Below are 12,935 nucleotides of genomic sequence, written 5' to 3' on the forward strand. Positions count from 1 at the left end.
ACACTACAGAGTTAGGTCGATAAGGCAGCGTACGTCAATCTAATTATGGCAGTGTACACACTACAGACTGGCTCCTGCTGATGTAAGTGCCCTACTACAGCGACATAAGAACTGCACCTCCACGAGAGGCGTAGGGCTTATGTTGGTGGAGTTAGGGTGACGCAGTGTTGTTGTAGTCACTGCATTACTTACAGCGGCTATTGGCTGTCATTCTTGTCAATTGCACGGCTATAGCCTGGAGCTGTGAAATTGACAAGAAAGCCGGGCTGTCACCAGGGCGGGTGGGGGGTTCCAGCTAGAGCCTGGCCGCCCCTGGGCTCCTGGCTCCCAGCTGGGCTGTGCCCACCCTGCTCGGAGCCCAGCTGCCCTCCAGCTCCTGGCTCCCAGCCCAGCTACCCACCCAGGCTCCCCGTTCCAAGCTGGGCTGCACCTGCCCCGCTCCCTGCTGCTATCTGGGCTGATGCCCAGAGGCTCCTGGTTCCCTGTGCTGCCTGGAGGCTCCTGGCTCCCGGCTCTCATCGCCTCTCCAGGATCTCAGCTCTGCGCTACCAGAAGCCTGGCTGCCCCCCCACCCAGGCTCTTGGCTCCCCACTGTCTGCCATAGCCGGGCTCCCGGTGGGGAGATCTGCACTCGGAGTCCAGGCGGCTCCCAGCAGGGAGCCAGGATCCTCAGTGCAGCTGCCAGGCTCCCCACAGGGAGCGGGGAGCCAGGAGCCTCCAGGCTGCCAGCCGGGAGTGGGGAGCCTGGGCAGCAGCTGGGCTGGGAACCGGGAGCCGGAGGGCAGCTGGTCTCCAAGTGGAGTGCGTGCACCCTAGCTGGGAGTGGGGAACCTGGGAGCAGCCGGGCTGTAGCTGGAGCTCACCATCTGCCCTGGTTACAGCCCGGCTTTCTTGATGTAGCGGTGAAAGTGACAGGAATGACAGCCAACAGCCAATGTAAGTAATGCAGTGTCTACATGGACCCTGCATCGCCCTAACTCCACCAACATAAGCCCTACGCCTCTCGTGGAGGTGGAGTTCTTATGTCGCTGTAGTAGGGCACTTACATCGGTGGGAGCCAGTCTGTAGCGTGTACGCTGCTATAATTAGGTCGACGTAAGCTGCCTTACATCGACCTAACTCTGTAGTGTCCACCAAGCCTCAATTTACACTTTTAAGGCTCTTTGCTAGAGACTTAGATTTCATTTTTAAAATATAGTGAGATTCCTCTTTACAGGGCCCAAAGGGTGGCTCTGTTAAAAAGGGGGCCCCCGAGACACAAACTGAGGCTACGTCTTCACTACCCGCCTGAATCGGCGGGTAGAAATCGATCTCTCGGGGATCGAATTATCGCGTTTCGTCGGGACGTGACAATCGATCCCCGAATCGATGTTTGTACTCCACCAGCGCAGGTAGGAGTTAGCGCCATCGACGGGGGAGCCGCGGCAGTCGATTTGCTGCCGTCCTCACAGCGGGGTAAGTAGGCTCGGATATGTCGAATTCAGCTACGCTATTCGCATAGCTGAATTTGCATATCTTAAATCGATTTCTCCCCCCTCCCCCGCCCCAGTGAAGACGTAGCCTAAGTTATTTTGAGTCGACTTAAGCTACGTCTTCACTGGAAAAAAATAAAAAACCATCCCTTTGCTCTTTTTCATCGAGATAGCTAACTTGAGTCAGCTCCCTCACTGCAAATCCTAGTGGAGACAAGGCAGAGGTAGTTTTTACCTCAATTCAAGGTCCACCCCAGATGAGGAGGAGAGGATTATACAGAAGAAAATGGAGTAGAAAATACTCCATGTGAGCGATGCACAGGAGTTAAGGTTGTTACTGGAGCCTTAACATTTGCATTGCCTGACTGTGGGATAGTGTGATTTTAAAGCTAAGAATTTACAAGCAATTTTACCAGCTGAAATGCATGTGAATAATTTGCACACACTCAATGAACAATTAGACATCTGTGGTCACTTGGAAGGAAGAATAAAGAGTAGAAGATGAGTCCCTCTGAGGGACAGACCATCTCTGGCAGGGGCTTAACTAAAAGAAAGAAACTTTCCAGGAATGTGGAAACTGGCAGAGTGAGAATAGCCTAAGACTGACTCATTGCTCTGTGCACTTGGTAAGTGTCTTCATGTGAGCCAAAGTGATGAGATAATTGTTTAAGTACCAGGTGTTGATTAACCAATCAACAAGTGGACTCAACTCATCAGCTGAGGAGGGTTAAAAGGGAGACAGGAAGAGGTAAGAGAGGGGTAGGCTGAAAGGGAAGCCCAGAGAAGCTCAGGATCTCAGAAAGAACAGGAGTACTTGTGGCACCTTAGAGACTAACACATTTATTTGAGCATAAGCTTTCGTGGGCTACAGCCCACTTCATCAGATGCATGCAGTGGAAAATACAGTAGGAAGATATATATATACACAGAGAACATGAAACAATGGGTGTTACTATACACACTATAAGGAGAGTGATCAGTTAAGGTGAGCTTTTATCAGCAGGAGAGAAAAAAAACTGTTTATAGTGGTAATGAAAATGGCCTGTTTCCAGCAATTAACAAGGAGATATGAGGAACTGGGGGAGGGGAGAGAGGAAATAAGCATGGGGAAATAGTTTTACTTTTTTCAAAGTAGCAGCCGTGTTAGTCTGTATCCGCAAAAAGAACAGGAGTACTTGTGGCACCTTAGAGACTAACAAATTTATTAGAGCATAAGCTTTCGTGGACTACAGCCCACTTCTTCGGATGTGTAATCTCAGGGAGATGAGAGTTCTCCCCCCTTCTCCCCTGGGTCTGGGAGAAGGTAAAAGTCATATGCTGTGGGGAACAAGCACTTGTTTAGCATGTTGTAAATAACACACATGGTGTTGAACTTGCCACTGGAGCATGTGAGGATTGTGTACAACATGGAGTGCAGTGGGAGGGAATCCTGCCCTGTAACAGGGAGTTGGAAGTTTTCTCGGTAGATCCATAACCCGATTCGCCCTTACCTATCGCTGCAGGTGCATGAATATTTCACAGCTGACGAAGACGCCTGGGCTCACGGTGCTGACACTGAATCTCAAGCATACGCTTTCATTTTGGTCATAGGACTGAACAGAACTGTGAGAGCAGAATGGGTGTGTGTCTGAAAATCTTCTCTCTGAGGCTTACCTAATGGTGCGGGTCTGGTGCTCTTAGGTGATGCTCGCTTGGGGGAGGATTCAGGATGCGGGGCGACAGGTTGTACCGGCCGAGTCTGCTTGGCTGCCAGCTTCTTCAAACTCACTTGCCTCTTGTCAAACATTTCTTGCACGTCTTCTAGTTTTTGTAGAACTTTTTGGGCATTGGCCTGTCGGCAGAACAGATGTGGAGCAGATGTCATTCACAGATGGACAGAACCCTAGGAGGGGACCCTAGCACCCAAACCTCAGACTAACAGCATTCGGCAGTAGCACACCCTGCATTCTGTCTTAGAATAGTGCAGCAACTGCTGTTTGCAGGCACTGTAATCCCACTGAGTACCTCCCTCCACACAATCCCTGACCCAGGCTTCAGGGTGCTACCCCAAAGGACTCCTTGTGTGAGTAAGGACCATAGGCGGCAACTTTTCATGGCACCGGTGGGTGCTCAAACCCTCCGCGGCCCCGCCCCACCCCTGCCCCGCCCCCATTCCAACCCCTTCCCCAAAGTCCCCCTCCAATTCTGTCGCTCCTCTGCCCCATTGGACTCCTTCCCCAAATCCCCACCCCGCCTCTTCCCCCCTCCCTCCCAGCGCTTGCCACCGTGAAACAGCTGTTTCACAGCAGGAAGCGCTGGGGGGAGCCGCGGGGCACTCAGGGGAGGAGGCGAAGGCGGAGCAGAGGCGGAGGTGAGCTGGGGCAGGGGGGCGGGGAGCTGCCGGTGGGTGCAGAGCACCCAGCAATTTTTCCCCGTGGGTACTCTAGCCTCAGAGCACCCACAGAGTTGGTGCCTATGGTAAGGACTACTCGTATGAGTAAAGGCCATTGCCCCAAGTGCCCACATTTGTGAATAGTTTGCTATCAGATCTCCTTTCACATTTCCATCTGAACAGAAGCCATGAGTTAATATGTGAAGTGTGTATTTTGACATTCACTGCTGGTTTGTAGGAAGTTTAACTTGGCAGTGTAAAAATTCAACAAGCTTTACCTTTATTTCAGGGGTCAGAATCATGTCGAACTGGTTGTAGAATTCCTTAGGGTTAGACAACTGGTGTTCCTTAGCGGTTCCCAGGAATTTCTCTATGTCACACAGCGCAGTTTCAGCTCCCTCTTGTGATTGGCACTTATCCACAGCTTGAGAAGCTAAGAGGTAGATTCCAGCTTCACACCATTGTCTCGCCTTTAGATGAAAACAGAGCCATTAGGACTTTGTAATAATGGTACAGTCTGAGGCTTCAACACTGCTGTTCTTGCCCATATTCGAACAGAAATAACACTCTTCAATATCACCCACGTGCCCATGTTGGTACAAGAGAGTCGAGGCTGCGAGCAGTTCTCAAGATGCAGTGTGCATTAAAAACAAGGAGCTACAATAAAGTCTATGGGGCCAAATATGACCCAGTGTAACCCCACTGACTCAGCACTGTGCTTCAATAGAGTTGCATGCCAGCACAGAATGGGACTCACTGTATTGAATTTAAACAAAAGCAAGAAAGTCTAGTGTCTGTCATTCTATTATTAATCCACTTTTTTGTGTCGCCTCATTGAGGGGGTCTCAGGACAGTTCCTTCAGCAATCCACCTTCACAACAGGCTAGGCAGAGGATAAATTGACTCTCAACTCTGATTCCCTCCTTACCGGTTTTAAAATATTGCACTATTGCTGATGACTTCATTATTTAAAATAATTGAATGGCCTTCCATTTTTGTAAACAGCAGAACCATGTTAAAAAATAGATCCTTTTGCAGCTAGCTACCCCAAAACATGTCTGCGACACTGTTAACATAGCCAGGTGTCTCCTGTCACAAAACCAACATCCTATCTTTACTGCTGCCAAAACACTAAGTTATTGTGCAAAAGAAAAGAAACTGCGCTGAGGCTTAAGTTGTGCACCAAGTTTCAAGCCAAACTGATTTTAAAGCGAGGGAGTCAAATGTTTGCATTATAAACTCGCTGTTTCAAGACAACAGCTAAATCTTCATAGGCTGTTAAACTGTACGGTTCCTTGAGATATCAGATTGCATACTGTAACTCTGTCTGAGTAGCTATACTGTACACTGTGTTACTTGAAAAATATCTTGAAGCAACCAGAAATACTCTTCTGTACGATAAAAACAACTAGGAGTCCAGTGGCACCTTAAAGACTAACAGATTTATTTGGGCATAAGCTTTCGTGGGTAAAAAACCTCACTTCTGTACGATGAGTCACTGGGAGCTGAAACAACAAGGAGTCCGGTGGCACCTTAAAGACTAACATATGTTAGGGTGCCACCGGACTCTTGTTGTTTTTGTGGATACAGATTAACACGGCTACCTCCTGCTATTGGGAGCTGAGAAAGCTGGGCACCTGGTAAGCTCCAGCCCACAGCTTGTATGTAAAGTAGTAGAGAGAATAGCTATTTTTTCTTGATAGCAGTGATTTATGCTAATAGAGTAAATAGCTGATACAGTAGATAGACTCTGCTGGCTGAGGGGTTTCCATTCACTTAGACCAAGTCATCCATGAAACAACAGATTGGATTTGACAAGCACAGAGTTTAATCGCCCGGTGCACTTCAGTTCCAAGGGATACTCCCACTCTCATGCCTATGGCCGCACACACAGTGACGCCTCAGCGCCTTCTTGTGCCTGGCACTTCTCCAGGCTTGCCACCCCATGTGGAATTGGCTAAGGGATGGTAGAAGCTAAGTGCACTGAGCAGGAGGCAGCGACTAGGACAAGTTCCCAGCACAGACATCTGTAGCTTTTCCTCGGGAATCTCTTTCCAGATGAAGCCTAGATCTTCTTGTAGCAACCTCTTTTTCTGCATTCCCAATCACCAATAGCAATTTGTCCCATTAATAAGGCACATATACCTTTCACCTGCAGGCCTCAAAGCTCTTTACAAAGGCAGATAAGTACAGGACCCCAAAGTCACACAGGGGCAGATCTGGACATAGAAGCCCAGTGTCCTGTCACCCAGCATTGTGGTCAGTCCATCTGACCACAGCTGTCCTCATCCAATGGAAACAGGAATATCCTTACGTATACTAACAGTGCCCTGTACCTGAGCCCAGATTTGCAAACAATCTCTAAATTTACAGATCCATCCTGTGAGGCGCTGATCATGTCCTGTGACGTGCTGAGCACCCTCACCTCCCATCATATTATAGATGTAAAGAACAGCAGGCCAGAATTCACTGTCATACCCACTGACTTCAATGAGGTTGTTGGCCCAATATAGGAATTAAGAATAATCTGCCCAGATAGCAAAGGCGGTTACAGTATTTGCTTCAAATCTCCCTTGGCCCTAGCACAAGATGATTCATAAGGGAGGCCAGAGGGTTTCATTAGTGCCGTCTCGCTTTGTTTAACATTCAGTTCAGATAAGTACCTATGAGTCCAGATAGATAACTGAACCTTATCTAAACTCCCCAAACCTCTTTGGTCTATAAAACTGGGCTAGGAATCTCACAAATAGGTTTTCTGGTAATTCCTGCCTCAAATCCGGCTGAAAATACCACAAGACCAGTCACTTTCTCATGGCATTTGAGCATTTCTGCTTCCCATTCCAGCCAGATCATGGAAGTGTAGAGGAGCTTGAAAATGTAACAAGCAGTGAACGGATCATTGGCAAGCCCCAACAGAGGCTTGGTCCATGTTTTAGGTTTAGATGACTTCTTATTTTACCTCAAACCCTAGTTCTAATCCTCCTAACTGTATAATTCAGGGAAACCACTGTTCTCTTTTATGCTACCCATTCTCTCTTCCCCTTTCTGAGGCTGATACCACAACTATTTCCCCCCAGCTGTGCATAGTAGCTGATTGAGGGAAATGGTGAACATGCTTTTCTCTAACCCCAAATATGTGATCCTTTAACCCATTATTTTTTCATTTAGCATTACTAGTGCTTTCCTACATGAAGACTTGCTTACCTTGTCTAACTGCTTATGCAGCTCAAGGGACTTTCCCAAAATATCATATTTCTTCTTGGTCTCATTGGTAAAGTCATCGCAGATACGCCTGAGTTCAACACACTTTGGCCTAATGGAGTCGACTGCGTAATGGTTGTTTTGGATGAGCTGGTCTCCATGCAGAGCTAGTGACTGGGCCTTTTCCAAAGGTTCCTGTGCAAACAACAAGAAGAAATGAAAAACCATCACACCCTAAAGGATCAGCCTAGATGGCTCCTCTAGAATTTCTGCTGAAGCCTAGAGCTGCAGGTTGGATCATTCTTTTGGATGACACCTTGTATTGTTTCACACCTGCCTTGAAGACTTGACTTCATAATGTGTGAGGTTGGCTTATTTTAGTTGCCTTACAGATGCGTAGCTGACTCTCTAGGCTAAATCCAGAAGTCAGTCTAAGGGACTCTCAGTTGGTGTAATTTATGCCATAGGCACCGACTTTCTAATGTGCCAGGAGGTGCTCCGCCCAAGGCCCTGCCCCCTCGACCTCTTCCCCCAAGGCCCGGCCCCGCCCTGCCTTTTCCCACCACCACTCCACCCTGCCCCACCTCCACTCCTGATCGGTGGGGCTGCCAGCGGGCGGGAGGTGCTGGGGGGAGGGGGAGGTGCTAATAGGGGGGCTGTCGGTGGGTGCTAAACACCCACCATTTTTTTCCATGGGTGCTTCAGCCCTGGGGCACTCAAAGTCGGTACCTATGATTTATGTCCACTTCTCCCTCCTCACTGTGTACATTACACCAATTCAGACTCAATGGGCTACGCTCAGAGGTGATGTTTAAGAGATGTAAGTTATACATCAGTAAGTATGTGTGGTGTCTAAGTTGGTGTAGTAAATTACACACGGAGGAGAGCGGGAAGAAGGTGCAAGCTACGCCAGTTTGGACTCCTTTAGACTTCCATGGCAGAACCAGGAAGAAAATCTAAGTCTACTGGATCTCAACTGTACACTTTAGACACAAGATCATCTTGTGCTTCTGCAGCTGTTCATGTGAATTTGATGTTATTTAACGGATTCATTTCTTTGATGTTTCCTAATGACGGCAAACCTACGGATCATCAAAAGATCTGGAAAAGAAAGGTTGTTAAATGCATGCTGAATCCCTTGCTGGAAATAGCTGCTCAGACAATACTGACTTCTAACAAAACAACATTTAAAGATGTCTAACCGGAGAATCTTTCAAACTTTGCTCACTCTATGCTTTCGTGTTCCAAGAGATGAACCCAAACCAAAACCTCAGATCCAAACCCTCCTGAGCTTTAGCAGTGTTTGAATTCCAAAAGCGGATTTTGCAAGTGGCCCCTATATTTATCGAACTGCCAGATCGTAACACCGTAGGAGGTTGGACTAGTTGACATCTGGATCCAAACTTTAAAAGGCTGAGCTCATGACATGTCCCTTTGTAAACATGCCTACTCAGTAGTTTGTAACTGCATTTTCTGGTGGTGTCGCACAGAACAGTAAGTGTGGTGTGTGGACAAAGTCCTACAAGTGACTAATAGTAGCAATCTACAATAACTGAAATATAAAGTCCAGTAAAGTGCAAACCTGTCCTTTCTCTTCCAGTTGTTTCCATTCCTTTAGGAGGTGCTCCACTCGAGTCATGCTGTCTCCAATATCTGTGAAACCAGCTTGCGCGTCCATCAGATTATCCAGTTCCAGTTTTACCTACAAGAAACACAAATAGCCTCATTTTATAAGAAATCCACAGCCCCCTAAAACTTTATGGCTATCACTATGCTGTACACGATGGGCACGCAGAACGTCATGGTAACAGCAGTGATAGAACTCAATCCTCCTGCTCCACAAGCACCAGCCCCTGTAAGGGAGAAAATTCATGAGTTGTTAGCAGGGCCACTCTTAGGATTTAGGGGGCCCTATGCAGTATTATTAAACTAGTGCCCCTATGCCCGACAGCAACCCGGGCTCGCATATGTATTTTAGATAAGGGTGGTCTTTTGAAGGATTTATTTAAAAAACTGTATGTCTGAAGATCCAAGCATTTAAGCCTACAGATGAATACTCAGATCTAAAAATCTATGCAAGGATTTTTTAGAGAGGTGATTTTATAAACTTCAGCAACACACTAATGAAATATTTTTAAAGCAAATTTTAAACTAAGGTCCTGTAGACTAGCATGTTCTGAGTAAATATTATAGTAATGCACAACTGTTTTTGTCAGTAAATTTAGAAACTGAGGGCTTGTCTACACTGCCAAGTTGTCGACAAAACTTTTGTCTTTCCTGAGTACTTAAAAAAGCCCCCCCCGCGGAAGACAAAAGTTTTGCCGACGCAAGTGACAGTGTGAACGCGGCTTTGTCGGCAGGAGCACTCTCGTGCCGACAAAGCTAATGCCACTCGTGGATCTGGAAGTATTTTGTTGGCAAAAGTGCCGACAAAGTAACGAAAAAGAGCATTTACACATGCTGACTTTTAGTGACAAGCTGTGTCGATACAGCCTTGTCGCTAAAAGCTCCGTGGTGTAGCCAACCCCTGACAGTATATACCTGGGGATTTGCAAATGCCTGTTTAAATGGCTTCATTACCCCTTTAATGGTTCTTTAACAGTTTAAATGTTGTGCTAATAGGTCTAGCAGGCTTGAATGCCTTTTCACTCTTAGGGTACGTCTTCACTACCCACCGGATCGGCGGGTAGCAATCGATCGATCAGGATCAACTTATCGCGTCTCGTCTAGACGCGATCAATCGATCCCCGAACGTGCTCCCCGTTGACTCCGGAACTCCACCAGAGCGAGCGGCAGAAGTGGAGTCGACAGGGGAGCCGCAGCCGTCGATCCCGCACTGTGAGGACGGGAGGTAAATCGATCTCAGATACGTCGACTTCAGCTACACTAGTCTTGTAGCTGAAGTTGCGTATCTTAGATCGATCCCCCCCCAGTGTAGACCAGCCCTTTAGTACTAGATTCCCTCCAGAGGAAGACTCACCAGGCTGCAGCAGCCAGCTGTGGTGGGAGCCTGCAGGAAGGGTCAGATTAGAACAGGGATAGGAAGAGGCAGAACAGTGGACACCAAGACCCAGGGGTGCCCCAAATTTTCAGGTGCCCTATGCAGCCGCCTATCCTTAAGGACGGCCCTGGTTATTAGCAGTACAGGGCCTATGATAAAAAGAAACTAAGCAATTCTTAGTATCAGAGGGGTAGCCGTGTTAGTCTGAATCTGTAAGAAGTGAGGTTCTTACCCACGAAAGCTTATGCTCCCAATACTTCTATTAGTCTCAAAGGTGCCACAGGACCCTCTGTTGCTTTAAGCAATTCTTAGTCCACCCAGTGGAGGATGGTGGTAGACACACTAGCCAGTTGGTTGTGCAGCATTACCGTGTTACTCAATCATTTAGTGAATCCGTGCAAGGACCCTATAAGGATGGAGCAGCTTCCACTTGAGACTTGCTTAGTACATGGCTTCTACTGGCTTAGCCACATAGAAATGCTCTTTTGGATGACCCGCCGTAGCTTCCTGCTCATTCCTTCCCCCTGGCATTTTTTATCAAAATATAATTTTGACAGAAGTTTTCTTGCCCGCTCTACTGGGACGCACACTCGGTCCAATCTGTGGCTGAAGGACTCTGGTAACTGACAACATCCACCCTGGACTATGGCCAACATTTGGAAGAGATCGATCTAGCCTAAAATCGATCGGGTGTTTCAAAGCATTATTGGGGTCTTTAATAAACCTACTCCTATAACTTTCAGAGTGCTTATGTAGCAGGGGAGCTTGGCAGGCTTTTGCTGAACTGGGATCTGAAGCCCCTGTTTCAGTGCACCAGATTAATGAGAGGCTTGTATTCGATGGTAAACGTCACATATGATGAACAGGCAAACGTAGTCTACTCCCATCTGTACCTGCTAGAGATGCTTGCATCCTTCCCTGGACTGACTCTTCCTCCCAGACTAGCGCCTGTTTCTCAGACAGTCTTCCTCCCACACATCTATCCCATCTGCCAAGGTATTCGTTTTGCTTCCTTGTCTTGGTTCTGGTCCACCTAATACTAAGCCTTTGAGCTACTTTCTAAATGGAAAAGCCGCTCTACGCCACGGCAGAGGACTGCAACCAGCTATGCACAACACTGTCCACTTGCCATTCTGTTCTTGATGCATTACTGAGTCGGGGCCACTCAAATTTAAGGGAGTGGAACCTAAGCATTTCTGCATTAATCCATCTCTAGTTTGGTAATTAAGGCCTTACTCAAAGCCTGTTGAAATCCATAGAAAGAATTCTATGGATTTCAATGGGCTTTGGATCAGCTCCTTATCAAACATCAAGATGCTAATACTTTGCATGAGGTACCCAATAATTCTCCTAAGTAGTGTCTCATTCTAATTCTTCCTTTCTTACTGTGGCTTATTGAGATACCATGTGATATCTGGTTGGAGTTTCATTTTAGAATATCTGGTTCCTATTTCATTATAAAGACGTCTTTTTTTGATGAACCATATACACTGATTAAACTAGCTATCTGGAAACGTTTGAGATGATTTACCAGAAAAGAAAGTCTATATTTAAGAAATAAGCAAAACTACCTCTCTGAAATCATGTTCAAAGTGTCGGAGCTGCAGGCACTGTTCCAGTTTTAGGTGATGTTTGGACCAAAATTGATCAAACGCCTTTTCTGTTTCATCCAACTGAGCCAATAACCTGTTAAGAAATTAATTGGAGAGTGAAAATCACTTGATATGTCTGAGTGCGTTGTTGTTTAGTTAGCTAGTTATGCAGAGAAGGTGACATTCAGCCAGGTATTTAGGGATTACAGAAGGTGTCTCCAAAGCAGAGCAGACAAGACTCTTAACCGCACATATGAGGCAGAGCTGGGATTCATGCTGATTCCGGAGAAGCAATGTGGAATGGAGTTTTGCAATGGGCGGAGGAGGAGGAGGGGACCAATGAGTCTGTGACTACTTGGATCCAGTGGCCACAAACCCTTACCTAGGGAATGCAGCTGCAGTCCCTCTTTCTGGGCTAGAGTAGCAGCTGCAGAACTGTTCCATGCACAGCGTGTGGGCGAATTCTCTCTCCCTCCCAGTTTCCACTTAGTTCTTCAACAAAGTTAATTTATTCCACCTTTGTGCAAAGTGTGTAAATTTCACTCATTCACTTAAAAAAGGTTTAAAGTAGGCGCCTCTAGCTTGTCATTCCAGACTGCTCCATCAAGTCCAGTATCTTACCTGTGGCAGTGAACTATTCCTAGGGCAAGTACTGTAAGTTAACATCGCTGGTCAGTTGTGCAATGCTGTAGGAAGGGCATGGTGTGAAAAACTTCCTTCCCCTGATGCAATCAGCTGATTCTCTAAACATGCAATTTGCCCCCTATTTTAGCATGAAACTTTGACTAGTAGTAATGTGCTCTGCTTATATATTGTTGTTCTTTCGGCTTTTGCAGCAAGTGCCTGTAATTTTCAAAGGTTGGTTGTTGACCACACTAACTTGAGAGGTGAGCAGAAGTCAACTGAAAATTCCCCAACCATCTTTTGCCCACAGCCCAGCATAAGCCAGTTGTTTAAAGGTCACACTAAAGGAGACGTCAAACAATAATCCCTGATACTGAGGCAGAACACCTACAAACCAAGGTACAGAGAGCTTATACAGAGCCATTGGCAAGTCAGCAAGCCAGCCAGCAGGAGTTTTGCCAGACGCTTCAGTGGGAACCAAGATTTGTCCCTATGTATTTAATGTAACCTGAAGGATAAACTGAAATGCAAGGAAACACGTTCTATGCACTGTTCTACCCACTCTCAGAAGGAATGCTGGATATATTTCCCATAGGCACAGTTTGACGCTATGTTATGGCTCACTCTCTCAGAACACAATCCCTCAACGGCAGAAAAACCTAGGCATAACTGGG

At 46.9% G+C, this 12,935-nt stretch overlaps 1 protein-coding gene across 1 annotated transcript in view; it reads right to left on the reverse strand.

Moving 5' to 3' along the window:
* MCF2L2 (MCF.2 cell line derived transforming sequence-like 2) overlaps positions 1 to 12,935 on the reverse strand; it is a 306,850-nt gene that overhangs the window by 164,327 nt on the left and 129,588 nt on the right. The window contains exons 9-13 of the mRNA XM_034780536.1: positions 11,617 to 11,731; positions 8,627 to 8,746; positions 7,048 to 7,239; positions 4,122 to 4,313; positions 3,126 to 3,303 (exon numbers count right to left, since the gene is read on the reverse strand). Coding sequence (XP_034636427.1) covers positions 3,126 to 3,303; positions 4,122 to 4,313; positions 7,048 to 7,239; positions 8,627 to 8,746; positions 11,617 to 11,731 — 797 coding nt within the window. The remainder of the gene's footprint in view (positions 1 to 3,125; positions 3,304 to 4,121; positions 4,314 to 7,047; positions 7,240 to 8,626; positions 8,747 to 11,616; positions 11,732 to 12,935) is intronic.

Source organism: Trachemys scripta, chromosome 9, assembly GCF_013100865.1.
Source record: "Trachemys scripta elegans isolate TJP31775 chromosome 9, CAS_Tse_1.0, whole genome shotgun sequence".
NCBI lineage: Eukaryota > Metazoa > Chordata > Testudines > Emydidae > Trachemys > Trachemys scripta.